Raw genomic sequence first — 17,335 nt, 5'->3', positions numbered from 1 at the left:
TCCGATGCAACAACGTGGATTGAGAGAAAAAGTTCACCGGTCTGGGGCAAGCTGAGTGTTATGTGTGACCAGAGTCTTGTTCATCATCTAAAATGCAGATATCTAGTGTGAATGATGTGAAGATTTATAATCTCAGCCATGGGAAGTCTCTTCCAGAGGTAAGAGGCACGAGCCGGTCCGTGTACATACAATGTTAGCTAACTTAATTTAGCTCGCCATGGGAAGAGTAACGTTAGCTACGTGCCGTTCTCTCGTGTATGGAGAAAACATCATGCCAAACTTTATTAAAAATGTCAGTTTAATTTTGCCTTGCTTAACAGTAAATCGGACATACTTAGAACTTTTAAGAATCATTAGGACCCCCTCAATTCAATCTGTGTCCCATACACTATGCGGCATTTATTTCAGTAAAAATTAAGTTTAGAGAATTTAGAGTTTTTAGAGTGAATTTAGAGATTTCCTCAAACTTCCAGTAAAATACACGCCGCAGGACGGAAGCAAGCGATGTGAAATAATTATAAAAGTTGAGATTTTACTGAAAATAAGCGCTGCTTGATGGATTGTCTGTATGCCGAATTTACCCGAAGAAACTATGGATTAGTAAAATGTCTTGCGTTATGTTCTGTTAGATATGCATGTGTCCTGATAAGCAAGGCAACAATAAACTGCCAGGTTTTAGAATACGGTTTGGCGTGAAGTTTCCATAGAAGAGAAAATGGCACTTATCGGGGCTATGAAGCGTAGTTTACATGTGGATTTAGCATAAGTAACGAGTAACGTTCATTAGCGATGTCCATATAGGACACCGACCTCACCTCCAAACCATCTGTCTCTTTAACCTGCAGTGGCTCTCAGATCGGAAGAAGAGACAGCTGCAAAAGAAAGATGTTGGTGAGTTGCTGCCTGCTACAACTTCAGCATCAGGACTGGTACATTTGCTCAGAAACTTTTTGTTGTTCTGACTTGCCCTTCTTTTCTCTTCTTCTCAGACATCCAGCGCAGGATTGAGCTCATCCAGGACTTTGAGATGCCAACTGTGTGCACCTCTATCAAAGTGTCCAGGGATGGGCAGTTCATCCTTGCAGCAGGTAAGAGTAACTGTGGATGGTACTGTGTCAACACACCTTACTATAAAGTGAGATTCTGTGTGACGGCACTAGAGTTCGACCGATATGGATTTTTTCAGGCTATATATAGGCATGTGTCAGTCTAACCCTAGATAGCACTGATGAGAAACAACAAGACGGTTTCACCATTTCCGAATTCCCATGAGAATGCTGACGTATCGTTTCCTGTCCTGTATCTTCATCATTTTCAGGCACTTACAAACCCAGGATTCGCTGTTATGACACCTACCAGTTGTCTCTGAAGTTCGAGCGCTGCCTGGATTCAGACGGTGAGTCATGGAGACAGACCCGCCAGTTGTCTGGACGTCTCCACCTTGCCATAGACAGTGTGTGATAAGTCTGTTCTCTCTCTCTCTCTTAAGTTGTGGCCTTCGACATCCTGTCCGACGACTACTCTAAGGTAAGACTTGCCCTACTTCACTCCCGCTATTGGAATTGCACTCTTCTACACCTAAACCGATTTCTGTGTACTCACACTCAGTCACAGAATTTTTATTTGATTGGTTTTGAGTGGTTTTGACTTCACCTTTGCTTTTAAATTCACCGTCCGTTTTCATTTCTGTGTGTGTAGCTGGTGTTTCTGCACTCCGACCGCTATGTGGAGTTCCACTCCCAGCACGGACACTACTACAAGACGCGTATTCCCAGGTTTGGACGGGACTTCGCCTACCACTATCCCTCCTGTGACCTGTATTTTGTCGGGGCAAGGTGAGAATAAGGCTCAAAAAATGATGTTGGGAACCGCTTTTCGTTTTTGAGATTCATCCTATGCATCTATCGGGAATGAATGTCGTGTTTGCCGTCCATTGCTACATTTTACTGTCATATATACAATGTTAATGCAATTTGATTTTCAGCTCGGAGGTGTACAGACTGAATCTGGAACAAGGCCGCTTCCTCAACTCCCTTCAGACCGATGCTGTGTAAGTATTATGAGGCGTCATCTTTGGTACAATCAGAGTTGGCTGTTATCTGATAATGCGGATTGCAGGGCTATCAGCTGATGTTACGCGCCTCTCCTCCTCTTGTCTTGTCTACCAGGGAGCACAATGTGTGTGACATCAACCCCGTCCATCACTTGTTTGCCACAGGAACCGCAGAGGTGAGTGTCGTGGCAGGCTGGTGTGTGGAACGAGACACCGGTCATTAGCAGACACCGGTGAAACGGCGACAATAGTTGTAGTCTGCAGTGCTTGTTACCTTACTAGAGTCTTATTTTTTCACCACGCAATTGCAGGTTTCTTTGTGCTGCATGTCAGAACGGGGTTAGTAGGACAATGTGGAAAACTTTTTAATGTTTTTTTATTTCACTGTATCTTCTGCCAGTTGGTCAATTATGCTGCCTATTTAGTTTCAGAACTTTCATGAGCTATGTTCAGTTAGAAATACACAGGTTTCACCAGCTTTGTGTCTTCATTTTGGTTTTTAAAGCTGCACTAGGCAGGATTTTAATGTGAAAATACACTCGTCCTATCAGCCTAAATCACAAAGTGGGACTGCAACAGAGAAGAGCGTCTCATCCTCATAAACTGAGATGCTCTACATTCGCCCTTTTGAAATTCAGGTGTTGGATGTGGACATTTTGCTGTGATGAAGTGAAACTTTAAGAGTGAAATACATACTGTCTCCTAAATAGCAGCAAGCGAGCGCTCCGTCCAGAGAAAGCTGGACTCACCAACATTAGATCTTTGGTTTCTTTTGGTATAAAGCATCACAGACCGGTTGGGTTGGTAAACATGAGCGTGCTGTGAGCCGTTTACTGACATCACGTTACATGATTTCTGGTCAAACGGTTACTTCTCGCTGCCATTTGGAGTCCCCAACATGCAAAGTTGCCTAGTGCAGTAATAAATTGATCTTAAATTCAATTCCAGGTAGTAATAAATGGTCTTTAACTAGTCTTAAATTTGTCTTTCTGAAACCTGCAGAGAGCCTGCATTTGTTTGACATCTCACCTCTGTTCTACAGGGAAAGGTGGAATGCTGGGACCCTCGTGTCCGGAACCGGGTGGGCATGCTGGACTGCGCCCTGAGCAGCGTAACAGAGGGAACAGAGTCAGTACCAAGCAGTCACACAAAGATGTCAAATGATATCATCTGAACTCAGCCTAAGGACACATGTCCAGCCACGGGGCACTTTTTCCCATACCTGCATCTGCATTTTCAATTGTTTTTTCTTATTATGATAGCTATATCATAACCCCACAGCTATCAAAAAAGTATAGTATTATTATTAAATGGCTTTGTCATTTTGAATGCAAAGCCTTCCGTGCCTCCATTTCTGCCATTGTGTGATGAAAGTGTCACTTTGCCTTTTTTTCCTCCAAAGATTATATTGATATTCTTACTGTGTTTTTGTCTACAGAGTGCAAGGTTTGCCTTCGGTCAGCGCTCTCAAGTTTAACGCCTCCCTCAACATGGCGGTAGGCACCAGCACTGGACAGGTAAGCCTGAGAGATTCAGCTGTCTGGGGACACGCTCACACTATTTCCTTTTTTGTAGAAAAGCAAATAGTGTGAACACAGCCATAGGTATTTTTTTCTCTTGTTTGTTTTTGATTAGCACTTGGCAGAACTCAGCTGATCTCTGAATTTCATTAGAGTTTCTCCATCTGCTGCTGTCTTGAAGGTGCTGCTGTATGACCTGCGCTCCAGTCGCCCCCTGCTGGTGAAAGACCACTACTACAACCTGCCCATCAACTCCCTCAACTTCCACGAGCAGCTGGACCTGGTGCTGTCTGCCGACTCCAAGATCATCAAGATCTGGAACAAAGACACTGTGAGACTCAGTGATAACCTTTGCAGTAACATAGACACTCAATTGGTTCTACATTGGCTTGCTTCATTCCACTAGCAGCCAATATGTTGTCAGTAATCATGATTCATGCAGAATGTCAGTGGCAGTGTAACAATGGCATTGTTTATTAGGCATTGTTTATTAGGAGTGTGAAGTGTGTCCATATAAGCATGAACTAGTGTGAAAAAAACAACTTGTTGGCAGAAACCTTTTTATGCTATAAATACATGCAATGTGGAAATGACAGTCCATGCAGAAATATAACAAAGAGATATAAATTATGTAAAATGACTATTTTTGATGCGAGTAATAATTAATTTCCGTCACCCCAGGGCAAGGTGTTCTCCTCCATTGAACCTCAGACCAACATCAATGATGTGTGCATCTACCCTCAATCAGGTGAGAACAGCTTCTCTTCTTTCTGTATGCATCTAACATGAGAACATGAGTGCAGTTCTCCTTCCGCCTCTAGATGGCGCCACCTCACAGCAGAGTTCAGCCCCCATTTGCAGCCTCGTCTAGTCTGTCATTGCATGTCGGTCGTGTTTAAACACGCTACCAAACCGAAGGTGAACTTGCCCATTGAAGGCATAGTTGAAACCTCTCATGTGGTTCTGTAGTAAACCAGATGTGTAATCTATATTTTTGAATTTAATATTTCCAAACAATGTCTTGAGAAATGTCCAGTACCCAGATTTTAGTCTGTGATCAGCCTTAATCACTGACCTTAAAGCCATAGTTTGAAATTTTGAATTAGTTGTTATTCTTTACCAAAAAAGTTTCTACAATTGTCAACATTGGTTAAAATGAGGAAGGCCAAAAATGCAAATAACTTTTTTTAAGGAAATGGAAGTACAATTGTAGAAACTTTCCCCCATGACATAAGTGTCAAAATGTCAACAGAATCCATTTGGCTGAACAAATGCTTTGCCTTTATAAAATTTGCTTAGAAGGTGCTGTCTCATAGTTTTTTCATGGTTTAGTTTCATACTTGAAGCAGTGACTCTGTTGTAAGGGAAATTACTTGGAGGCATAAGAGGTTCTTATGTTATTTTTCTAAATGCCTTGCAGTTGCATAAATGCTTATTAACACAATGGATTATGATTCCCTTCTAATCAGGGCAGAAAGTAACTTTTGTCCAGACTACAGTGGCTGGTAAATCCCCAAATTAACCAGCCTTTGTAACTGTTTCTGCTGTAACTATTTTTACAATACAACCTCCAAATGATGGCCGGTGGAGCTGACAAACTTCCTAACACCTGGCTGGCGTTAATTCCCCCCCTCCCGTTTCTAATTCCCCATGACCGGAACTGGATTCCATATTTACACCACAGACCTATAAATGTCTGCCCTCCTTCCTTCCTGACATTGTTTCGCCTGCTTCCCGTGTCTCATCCACAGGTATGCTCTTCACTGCCAACGAGGACCCCAAGATGAACACGTTCTACATCCCGGTGAGTCCTGAGTCACTCGCATTCCCCAGCCGTGACACTGCGAGCCACGTGCGGCCGACAGGTTTCATTCATCCGTTTCCTTTAAGCTGGCGGCGTCCCGTCTCTGCCTTAGGTGTAAATGAACAGTCCCGAGTGTAAACCCGATGATGCGTATTTATAGCCTGTTATTCTAGAGAAAGCATGTGTACATAGTAAACTAGGCTTTGCTTTGTGTAAATGGGTTTATTTCAGGCATGATAGACACAGATGGAGAGATGGTGAACTTTGGCTGTTCTCGCCTGGATTAGAGAGAGGAACAGGGTGAAAAGTCTCACCCTGTTTGATATATGTAGAATTGATCAATACCACATTGGTTGTCTTAAGGAAGCCTGTTTGGATCAGATTCCACACAAGTATGCATGCTATTATTAACATTAATCTTGGGTTTCAGTGGAGAGTTTTAATGTCCTGCGGTCTAAATGCTGTTTCAGAGGCTTTTCCACTCCGGCAAGAATACAATTCTGGGGGAATGCTTGTAATTTTTTGGCACGAAAATCGCCAAATTTTAAGATCTTGAATATCGCCACAAAATTTCCGGTCGTCATTACGGTCCTTAAAAATCCTACATCATTTCAACCCTATTGGAGATTGACAGTTGTTTTATGTGTGTGGGCAAGTAGCAATGAAAAGTATGAGGGTTATCTTCCCAGCTGCTTCCGCCCACTCATTTTCATATCATCTCCCGAGAGCTCCAGCCTGTGGGTTGGAGCTCTCTTGTTTGAGTAATGAGTTACCTCTGTCATTTATGTGTCTACTAAGCATACAGTGTCAAAGAATGAAGCCCTCCACTCCTCACATACCTTTGCTTGTCTCTCTGGGGCGGCTGGTAGCTTTATCAGCTATCTGCTCCACAGTGATTACACTAATGTGGCTGGGCAGCGGAGGGTGTATGCTGTAGACTTTGGCCTTAAGATGTTAAGATGTGTGTGTGTGTGTATAATGTCATCATTAAGGTGGACCGAATAGACAACGCAGTCAGGCTTAACAAGAAACCACTGAACGGGCAAAATGACTCAGTTTAGTCTTGTGTTGTCTGTTCGAATAGACTTTTATTTCATCTTTGTTTCCTTCGGGGGGGGGGGAAAGGTGCAGGTAACTTGATCCCCAAAAGGCCCCTGTTGTATGTAACCACTGACCAGTGATGTAATGACCAGGAAACGGCTCCATGTCACAAGCTTGTTATTTGCAAGTCAATTGATTCACACTGAATGAACTTGCTGTGCTCCATTTTTATGTAGTTAACCCTCATTAAGCTCAGTGGCTCTTACATATATGGGGGAGGTAAAGATAGACAGAAAATTTCAACACTGGGGGACAGTACGGACAGTGACAAGAACTGACTTGGAAATGAATAAGAGAAAGCATACACTCCATTTTGCAGAAGGGGGGGGGGGGGGGTACTGCTAAATGATTATGTGGACAAAAAGCAGGTGTAGCTTCAGTGAGACTGGTCATGGTGGAGCGCTTGAAGTCTGCTAAACAAGCAAAATAAGTGACAAGCACACACTGTTCTGGACTAGGCAGCAATAATCAAGGAAGGCCGGACTTTCAAGAAATTCAAGACAAAGAAAGGCTTCATTCTTGTGATTCAGAGACAATCAAAGAATTCCCCTTCATTCTCAGACAACGGCCTTTGTTTGGTAAATAACTTTGGCGGAGTTCTTTCCTAGAATTAGTTCCAGATCATTGCTAATGAGACGGCGAAGGGAACGTGATTTGCAATCCTGGTTTAGCGCTATTCCTAGTTGAGGGTTTCCTAATATGAGCCGGTATAGGAATGAGGCTTTCTGGGAATGCGAAGCACACAGTCAGAGGTGACGATTTTGAGACAAGGGAGTGAAATTGGTTCTTATTGCTGTAAACACATTAAATATATTTTACTATGTCAAACAAGTACAAACTCTCTAATATTTGTAGGTGATGTCATGAAAGTTCACTTTTGGTCACACACGCCTCGCATAAAATAACCCGCTCAACATGAGAGGCAGTTTCGCTTTCACTGTGCTCATGCTTTTGCTGTACGTATCGGCGGCAGCGGGGGTCATGTCATCACGTTTCCAACGACTCGGCCGCAAAGTGAAGCGTTGGCAGTGCTCAGGATTATCTAACCGGAATCGTAACATGACCCGCAAGAGTTATTTTTGCCTCGACAAATGCACGACGGACTTGATAGTTACTCAGTCAACAGTCTAAATCTGAACCAGACCTCACACTAAGGTGTGTGTGTGTGTGTGTGTCTGTGTGTGTGCGCAGGCCCTTGGCCCCGCTCCTCGATGGTGCTCCTTCCTAGACAACCTGACAGAGGAGCTGGAGGAAAGCCCAGAGAGCACCGTCTATGACGACTACAAGTTTGTTACCCGGAAGGACCTGGAAAGCCTGGGTGAGAGCTTGGCACTGCGTTTTTTTTCCTTTCCCTCACAAACCCCATTGTACATTAACACAAGCACATCATTTGTGATAAGCTGCCACATATTAAGGTCTGTGAAACCAAATACAAAAGCCTTATTTGCCTCGCATCAAAGTCTAGTGCCCTAAACTAGACCAACAGAGTGACTTGCACTAGGTGCTGGTCCCAGCTTTAAAGCAATGTTCCACGTAGTTTTAACATGGGGGGTTATTTGGCACTTGACCACCACGAAAATAGAGTGAAAACTGACATTTAACACGTTGGTGAACAGATTCAACAACAGATCCTGCTGCTGTGATTTTCAACTGACTGTGGGTCCAACGTTTTAGAACAGAATTTCACCAAACAGCATTTTAATTGATAGAAGAGAACATAGCGGAGGGATACCATTTAGGAGAGATAGTTCCTGTTTGGGAGACCGGATCTACATTTATTTTTAAATACTAATTTTAGTGTAAACCAAGAATAGAAATGCAAAATGATGAAGGAACCAGGACTGCTTTGTTGTCTTAAAAGCAGGATCTGTTGTTGAATCTGTTCACCAACGTGTTAAATGTCAGTTTTCACTCTATTTTCGTGGCTCATTAAAATGAATGGGAAATAAAAATCAGAACGCTACAAACTAGTCCAGCTGCATCCGATCTTGGTGAGTAGATTATATTCTGGTTTTCATGGCGGTCAAGAGCCAAATAACCCTCATGTTAAAACTAAGTGGAATACTGCTTTAAAAAGAAATACCACACGGTTATACACCCAGCTCCACAACAAGGCTTTTCCCTTTTCTTCTGAATCATTGCAGGCAGTTCATCCATTTTCTCTCTTACTTACTGAGACAGAGGGAGAGCAGAGAGACTCGCAGACATTAAAGTGATCACGGTACAAAGAGAGATTTGAAACCAGGCCCACGAGGTTTGAGGCTGCGCCGCGCGGTCGCGCCCTGGCCTTTTAACTTTTCTTTAACTACGAATCAATCTGAGCCATTTTGCCGCCTCGGGGGTTAGCGCAGGAGACTAGACTGCCTAAGTAGAGGCCCGCGGAGCGTTTGAGAGGGTTAAGGTAAGCGAAGTGGTGTGTGTGTGTGTGCGGGCAGGGGAGGGGTGAACAGCGAACACTGGAAGGGTTGAATGAACATCGGAATGCAGGCTCAGCAGTAAAGAGATCAAATGACAAGGAGAAGGAAGGTGGTTGGCTGCCGCGGGATAAAAGAAGAGGAGGGGGCAGGGGAGTTGGTTTACAGCAGCTGTGTAACGCGGCCCTGTTATGCAACCAGGACGGATAGAGTTGAGTTTCTGGGTAGCGGAAGGATCTCTCCCTTTAGTTACGACACCGATGGTCTTTCAGTGGAAGAGCGCTCCCTCAACATCCTACCTGTTAATATGCTTTCTCTTGCACTCATTGACCCAATGAATACCTTCATCACTCCACATCACACACTTGCCGATCCCGTCCATGCTGCAACTCCCATGCATGCCTGAACGTGAGCGATCTGACGTCGGATAGCGCCCGAGGCCATTCTGATTTGATTCAGCGGTGTGGCACACATTCATTGACCTAATTCCGAGCCAAGTTTATAGTTTTAAAAAATTATAATCATAGTCAATTACTCAGTCGTTCAGATGTGAGTGAAAGCGGACTGTCATCCCTGTATTTATGTGCGAGTATCACAGGGAGAAGTGCAGTTGAAATATATCTGACATGGGAAAGGTTCGAGATAGTGTGTTGTACATGTTTTTAATTGGTTTGTTGGTTGGCGTCAGGTTTGTCTCACCTGGTGGGTTCATCTCTCCTGAGAGCCTACATGCACGGCTTCTTCATGGACATCAGACTGTACCACAAGGTATGCACTTTAACTCTTTCATCAAGTACTAGTTGTGTACTTTTGCAATGCGTGTTAATACAACTTAATTTCTCCTCGGTGGCTTTAGATATAGGCTAATAGGATACGACAGATTAAATGTACTGCAAAAGTGTTGCTCTTTTTAAGGGAACATTTAGATTTGATAATGCTGTTTGGTTTGGCTCCAGGTCAAAACCATGGCAAATCCTTTCGCATACGAGGAGTATCGCAAGGATAAGATCCGCCAGAAGATCGAGGAGTCCAGGACCCAGAGAGTGCAGATTAAGGTGAGAGATCCTGACATATTTTCTCTTCTGTCCACTGCTTAAACCTCTGTTAATAAACGATATCAGTGAATCAAAGGTGTTGAAGGTTACAGTTTTCCCCAATTTGCAGCACAGGATTGGGCAAATCTCCAGCTCAGAGAAGTAATGTTCTCTCTTTTTCTCTCTGTATGAGAGAGAAAGTCAAAGCCAAAATTTGGGAGATAATTTTTCCTTGCTCAATCAACATATGTATACCTCATTAAACATTACTTATTTCCAAATCGTTACGGTCTACGCCTCAATACAATATTAACTTGTAAAACTGTTTTTTTAACTTTTTGTCTGAACACAAAAGAATACCTAGCAAACCAGTTTTTTTTTTTTTTTATTGAAAAAACCGCTGGTAATCGGTAGACTTGATGATGACAATGACAACTTTTTCTTTGCCGGACAAGTCGAGCTGATTGATTACACAGTATATACATGCAGTATATGTAAGTTTTGCATGTGTGTGTTGTCCAACCCTCATTGTTTCTGTTGTGACTGAGGCAGAAGCTGCCCAAGGTGAACAAGGAGCTGGCTCTCAAGCTGATGGAGGAGGGAGACGACGAAGCGGAGCTGGCTGCCAGGAAAAAGAAGGGCAAGGTAGGAGTGTATAGCTTACAAACTCCAGAGATGGTGGAGGGGGGTTGGGGTGGTGATGCCTCCATCTGCCATCCTAACTTCTTCTTCCAGTCTTGTGAAGTCTCCTGCCTAACCATCACCCTAACTGTTTCCGTCACACCCAAACCTTCCAAACCTCCAGGTTCTTCCCAGCATCCTGGGCGACGACCGCTTCCAGGTGATGTTCGAGAACCCCGAGTACCAGGTGGATGAGCAGAGTGAGGAGTACCGCCTGCTCAACCCCATCGTCTCCAAGGTCGGCCAGAAGAGGAAGAAGAAGCTGCGCCTTCTCGCCCAGCAGGCCACCGCCGCTCAGCAGGTAACGCTGCGTTTCACTGTTCGTCGCACTTCCTAGGCACATCTAGGAAAGACAGTTTCCAGGCCTTTTTAAAAGTATGAATGAACGCAGGCTTGCACTCAATGCCCGGAGAGAATATTACATCAGTAAACGTGCCTTTGTGCCTCTGTCTAGGCGGCTGAGGACGAGGAGCCCGAGGGGCGAGCCAGCTCCGAGGAAGAGAGCTCGGACGACGACAAGAGCTGGGTGGACGAGGTGAGGGAGCAGCGGAGGCTGCTGCGCCAGGAGGACCGCGACCGGCGGCGGCAGGAGCGGAAGCGGGCGGACCGCGACACCGACCTGCTGGACCGGGAGCCGAGCAGCAGAGAGAACGCCTCCGACGCAGCTCAGGGCAAGAAGGCGAGCGAGCCGCGCTTCTTCCAGATCAAAGCCGGGGAGGAGTTCCGCAGCTTTGGCGACGTGTCCCGCAAGCAGAAACTACAGAAGTACGTTCTTGAAAACACATTTGACCATTTCCATGCCAAAAAAGTCCAAAGAATTACAAGTACTCAGTGTTTCTGAGTGTTTTCTTGTGTATTGTCAGGGTGGAAAAGCCTCTGAAACAGCATTTAGACCATCATGGGACACTAAAACTCTCCATTGAAACCCAGACTAATGAAATTCTTTGACTGTTTTTCTGTAGCTGTGGTCAGGGAGGAACCAATAGCAGTCTGATATTACTGCAAAACAATATAGCAGTCAAACCCTAGTTTCCAATATTTGCATGCATATTTACATATGTGTATGTGGAAATATAGTCTGAGGAACAGGTTTGTCTGTCTCCCAGGGCTTCTCTGGAGGACCGTCTGAAGTTGGAGGAGCACTCTGGAACCAGCAACATGGCCGACACCGCGGTGGGCAGCAAGCAGCTCACCTTCACCCTCAAAAAGGTAAAGCTGGTCACGAGGCGCTGTGTGGATCAGCAGACTAACCATGTTACCTAAGACTTTATCTATTCAAATCCTGCTCGACCTGTCTCACCCCTGTCACTCCCGTGCATACTTTCCAAGTTTCTCATAAACGCAATTAACAATTAACTAAGCATTTTTTCTTCCGGCGTTCCTCCTCCTTTCCAGTCGGAGCAGCAGCGGAGGCAGCAGCAGGCGGAGCGGGAGCACCATGAGGAGAGGAAGAAGCTGCGGCGCTCGGCCGGACACCTGAGCAGCGGCCGCGGGAGAGGCTGGGGCGGCGGCAGGGGAAGAGGGGGAGGAGGAGGAAGGGGACGAGGAAGGGGCCGTCACTGAGGAGGACGAGCCCAATCCTGACCCCCACCGCCTGCGCTCCTAGCTCTACCTCACTTCAAAGCGTTGGCAGTTTCTTCCATCTACTCTGGCACGTTTTCAAGTTGTAAAGGGCGCTGGTGTTAAGCCCCAACTCTGGCTGATGACATGTTGGAGAGATTCTGCACAACGACTTGACATTTATGTACAGTCGAGCCCATCCCGCTCCTGGGTGGGCTTGGCCACGTATTCAGCCGTTCTGTGTAAATTCATCGCACATTGGTAAAACACGATTCCCTATGTCGTTGCCTCGGAGCAAAACATAACATAATGTATATCATTATCCAAAGCATCTCACAGAGCATTCGAATACATTCATTTTTAGCATGGGTGGCCCCAGGGGGAATCAAACACACGTGTGTAGAGCTGAGAGGACTTGACATGACCTGCCTCAGCCATATATTTTCTCAGAACTGCAGCTCTGTTTCAGTTCAAAGATGGGGAGAGAAAGTGTGTGTGGTGGGTGTGTGTCTGTTAAAACAATGTTTTTTATTGTTTACTCCTCCTGGTTAGTACAGTATATTGTTAAGTCTACAATGAGTAACAATGTGCTTAAACTATTAATATTTGGTATAACACTTATGTGTCTGTGTTTTTATTACTGGCAAGACATCTTCAAGATATTCATTGACTGTAAAAACATATCATTTTATTTCCCAAATAAGGGAACTCTGTACTTCTGCATTGTTGCAGGAAAGCCATATTTCAGATTCATATCCAAAGTGAATGGATACAAGAAGCCAAGACCATCAAACAATACACTGGAAGAAAGCGATGTTAGTATAGTTTACATTCACATTCACTACATTACGTTTACATTGACTAATTTCTTCATACTTTTGACATCCTGGCGCCATATTTGTATTTGTTTTTCTTGAATGTACTGTCATTTTCTACTGAAGGTCAAAATGGTTGGCATTGTGACTACCTACTTGCTTCAGGAAGAAATAAGAGAGGAAGGAGGGGAGAAACTTGTGAATGAGGATTTTTTTTTTCTTCTCCCCGCCAAGAACTGCAGTTCTTGGAAATGGCAGCAACTGCCTGGGTGTCCCTCCCATCCCCCAGTGTGCTCATGGCGTGAACCGTGCCGATCCAGCATTGGCCCCTTTCGAATGCGAGGGAGGCGCGTTTCGCCCCCTTAGCATGCCGGCCCTGGCCTCAGCGCTCATCTGAAATCACCATGCTTTCTCGCTATGGCCCATTTGTATCAAGCGCCTGACAGCAGCAGCACTGATCTAGTGTCACTGGTCGGGTTATATAACATTATAAAGTTAAGCCTAACTGAAGAGGAAAACCTAAGACCAGCATGCTATTTAATTAAAATATCCATGTTGCTTTTATGACTTTGCACAGTCCAATGGGTTTTTCTCAACAAAGAGCAACTTTCTCCCAAAGGAACCAGAAAACTGAGACTTTGATCTGTGATATTACATTGAGTGGGAGGTGTAGGGTCTTGTCATTTGTGGGGGGTTTTCAGAGCAATTAAATTGCCAAATTACACATGGTGTAATTAGGAATTTCCCTCTGCACATATCTCTTGAGACACATATACACGTTTCACAAGAGGGTTCAGAGCAGGAAGGATCCAGTGTCTTCCTCCAATGCTCATTTATTTCATGCATCACATCAAATGTAAACTATTTGCCATGCTGCTTGAATGTAATGTCATTTTATTTAGCCATGTCAGCAAGCTCTTCTTCTGGTACATTTATTGTACTTAGTGATTACTTGATCCTGATCAAAGCACCATGAGCTCAAAACCAGCGAAATGCTCTAACTCCCAGAATATTACCCTGGATACAGTTACAGTCACCTTTTCCAGTTCAGTCTCCGTATGCTGCAGGAGCAAACCACATGCTTGCGTCATTGTGGGTTTGAATCTGGCTTTGTTGAGTACCATCCTTTTCTCTCATCTGGCACTGTCACTTTCCATTGTATTCTGTTTAAAGCAAATGTGACTGTCAGGACATGCAGGTCAAACCCTCCTAGGGCATAGGTATAACTTACTCCAAAGCTGTAATTCAGTGGTATTCTTCACAAGGCCCTTCTAGGATGAACTAAAAGTCAGCTTTTTGTCCACGTATATGTTTGAGGAGGAGTGATTAGGTAACTGAGCCAGGCAACAAAGCTCCAGCCCAGTTTGTCCCATTGTGTTGGGAGACACTGACATAATTATATAAGTTACCCATGCTGCTATTCCGCTGTAGAACAAAAGAACGTCATTTTGCAAAGTGTCAGCGGCTATAGTTGTCTATCTAATCAATGTGTTCCAGGCTAACTGCCCCCTTTTTTCTTTCATGATTCTTTGGCTTCACCATGACAACTCACAATCAGGCCACAGGAAGTGGGCCAACCAACGTTGGCACTTACCCTCGCACAAAGGATGACGCAACAAACAGGTTCTGCGGAAGAACAAGGAAGAAAAGCATTTAAATGGATCAGGCCACATTCACATGTGTAATGATCAAAGATATATTGGTTCACTCAGATCTATGCAAATCAACTGTTCAAATCAACAGGAGAGGGCTCTAAAAGCAAATCAGTCATGCCTTGAAACTTCAATGTCGGTGTTTTTCTTTTTTCCACTTGAATTCTAAGCATGATGCTAATGAGCGAAGTAGGTTATGACACTGAAATTCATTCAAAAGCCGTTCAGGAGTACATTTATCTGTATGCCCGTGTGCAGGTTTACAGATGGAGCCAAGATCAGATCAGTTGTTTATAATCACATACATGGCCACAGATAAGCACACACAACTGTTTTGACCACATCTGGTATTGTCTCTGTATGCAAATTAATGTATACAGATATATGAGCAGGAAATGATGTTGCATAACTACAGTTAGATCTGAATAAGACATGAACTGGGGTATGCCCTTATTCTCATGGATCACAACTTCTGTGTCCATGTAAGCACAAACAGTGCTTGCATGTCTTCTCATCTCTTCTTTTTTTTGAGAGATGATTACACACCGTACCTAGACTATCCAGTCCCTGGACTTTCTCAGTGCAATCCTACATTTCCTGGAATCAAAACTGGTGAAACAAGGGCCCGTGAGACAGCAAATCCCACACCAACACAGAAACAAAGAGCGTTTGCCAAAGTTCTAGTCAAGAGATTAGATGGCATTGTGCCATTTTTTCGTTCATACAGACTGGTTTTATTCCTGCTAGACTTGACTCTGATAGCATCTGCTGCCTTCTTCATATAATCATTCTTAAATCTAATCAAGACTGTTCATGTGCGGTACTGTGTTACATGATAAGAAAGCCTTTGATTCCCTTGAATGGCGTTCCCCTTGAATGGGCTGTTTTAAGGCATTTTCCTTGGCTTTTCCAACTTCTTCCATTGGGAAGGAGGCTGCACACCATCAAGTGTAGAGCCGCTCAGCTCTGAAACAGCAGCTACCAATCAGTCAAGTCTGTCAACATGGCCATAAAGCATTGAATCTTAAATCTCATTTCTCCACTTGTCCTTTTTATAGCGGCAATCGGATGATGTGCCAATGTCAGAAATCGCGGCACAGAGAAAATAAAGCATTGATCCTTCTCTTCAGTCCATGTCTTTTTTTCTCCAAAAGGATCAAAGGAGTGAAATGCGCCGATGTCAGCTCTTTTCCACCAAGCTTCAGGCCAACACAGAGAAGCACAAAAGAAGTTCCAGTGGAAATACCATCGCATTTTTTTTGACTTGCTCTCCACACTGCTGAGCGAACTAACTCTGGGCAACTCAACCTTGAACGAAGAAGAAATGATGAGTCAGCAGAGAGCCAGATTAAACAACTCCCCTCTCATCGCTGCAGGCCCGGGGCTCACAGAGGGCTGCTGCACGGTCCAGCCCAAATTCAATTCTGAGAACCTAATAGTTTTGATGTAATTTTGATTAGATCTATGCCTAATTATGCCTTCAAATATTATTCAAATCTAGTCTTTAATAAAAAATTTGCAGATGAGATTTTGTTTTCTGATTTCACCTGACAGATTCAATTTAACAGTGGAAATCACTAGATATTGTAATGGGATATTCTGAATAGTGATTTTTTTTGTTCTGCCATTGTCTTCAAGCACATTGACTGCAAATAACAGATTCAGATTCACACTGACTCTTCATTCTCTCTCCCTCTCTCTCCCTCTCTTTCTCTGACCCACAGACACAACCCATAAAATACACAACTTAAATTCATTTAGGTCACAGTTTTCAGCCAAAGTGATGCTGGAGATGTGACCGAGATGTTTCTGCACCAGTGCTCCACCAGAAAGTACAAAGAAGAGGGATAAGAACTTCAGAACACTAAGTTAGAAGTATGACTTCAGAAGTCAGACTTCAAAATGAATTTAAGAAAGTATCCTGCATTCAGGTGCCCAGAGCAGACTTGGCCATTCATAAATTTCTACTGAAGTATGTGCACTAAAATGGGTACATTTAAAAAAATAAATAAAATCTCACTTTAAAAAAGCAGTAAAATTTGATGTGTGTGGTACAGAAAGCATGGACAGGCATCATGAATGACAAATCCAGATAACCTAGACAAGACAATAAAGTGAATCAGTAGCCTCTAGACAGCATGACATCAGCCTTGTAAATGAACTGACATTTGACTTTTACGTGGCTGAGCAAAGTTTGCAGAGACCCACAAGACCAAACCCTCAATTCGCTCTTTTTTTAACGCCGCTGCGGTAGGGAGCCAGACACCAGAGCACTGGGAATGACCTGAAATTACAAGCCACCCACTCGCTTTCTTTCTGTCTCTGTGCGTTTTGTGAAAGTTGAACTCGTTTAATTCACCTTTGCTACGTTGCATCTATATATAGACACAAACAAAGATATCAGACTTGTATATGAATTGCGGAACTCCAACGCAATTTACAACGATGCTCTTCGAGTGACTCTGTCTGGTCGAGGATCAGTGATTTGCGCGGGTACAGTGGCTTTAACTCTCCCCAGCTGTCTGGGTGGAGTCTGTGGCGTCATGGGAGCTAAGTTCATTAAGTTATCACTGTGTCAACATGCGCTCGGGGGCTCGCCCCTGTCAAAGCCGCTCTGCGTCACACGGTCTGACTTCACGAGGCAAGCGGTCAGTAGAGAAACGCAAAGAAACACCATTAAGGGAATTGAGGTCAGGTCTTA

At 44.0% G+C, this 17,335-nt stretch overlaps 1 protein-coding gene across 1 annotated transcript; it reads left to right on the top strand.

Moving 5' to 3' along the window:
* nol10 (nucleolar protein 10) lies at window positions 1–12,784 on the top strand. The gene is made up of 21 exons (XM_071918966.2): window positions 1–158; window positions 846–891; window positions 990–1,088; window positions 1,319–1,396; window positions 1,490–1,527; window positions 1,699–1,835; window positions 1,985–2,050; window positions 2,169–2,229; window positions 3,096–3,181; window positions 3,492–3,570; window positions 3,755–3,904; window positions 4,255–4,321; window positions 5,325–5,377; window positions 7,670–7,796; window positions 9,581–9,660; window positions 9,849–9,947; window positions 10,479–10,571; window positions 10,732–10,908; window positions 11,062–11,372; window positions 11,714–11,816; window positions 12,003–12,784. The coding sequence occupies exons 1-21, from the start codon at window positions 93–95 to the stop codon at window positions 12,168–12,170; spliced, it is 2,184 nt and encodes a 727-aa protein (XP_071775067.2). The 5' UTR covers window positions 1–92; the 3' UTR covers window positions 12,171–12,784.
* The last annotated feature ends 4,551 nt before the right edge of the window (window positions 12,785–17,335 follow it).

Source organism: Centroberyx gerrardi, chromosome 17, assembly GCF_048128805.1.
Source record: "Centroberyx gerrardi isolate f3 chromosome 17, fCenGer3.hap1.cur.20231027, whole genome shotgun sequence".
Lineage (NCBI taxonomy): Eukaryota > Metazoa > Chordata > Actinopteri > Beryciformes > Berycidae > Centroberyx > Centroberyx gerrardi.
This window is presented reverse-complemented; position numbering and strand designations above follow the sequence as displayed.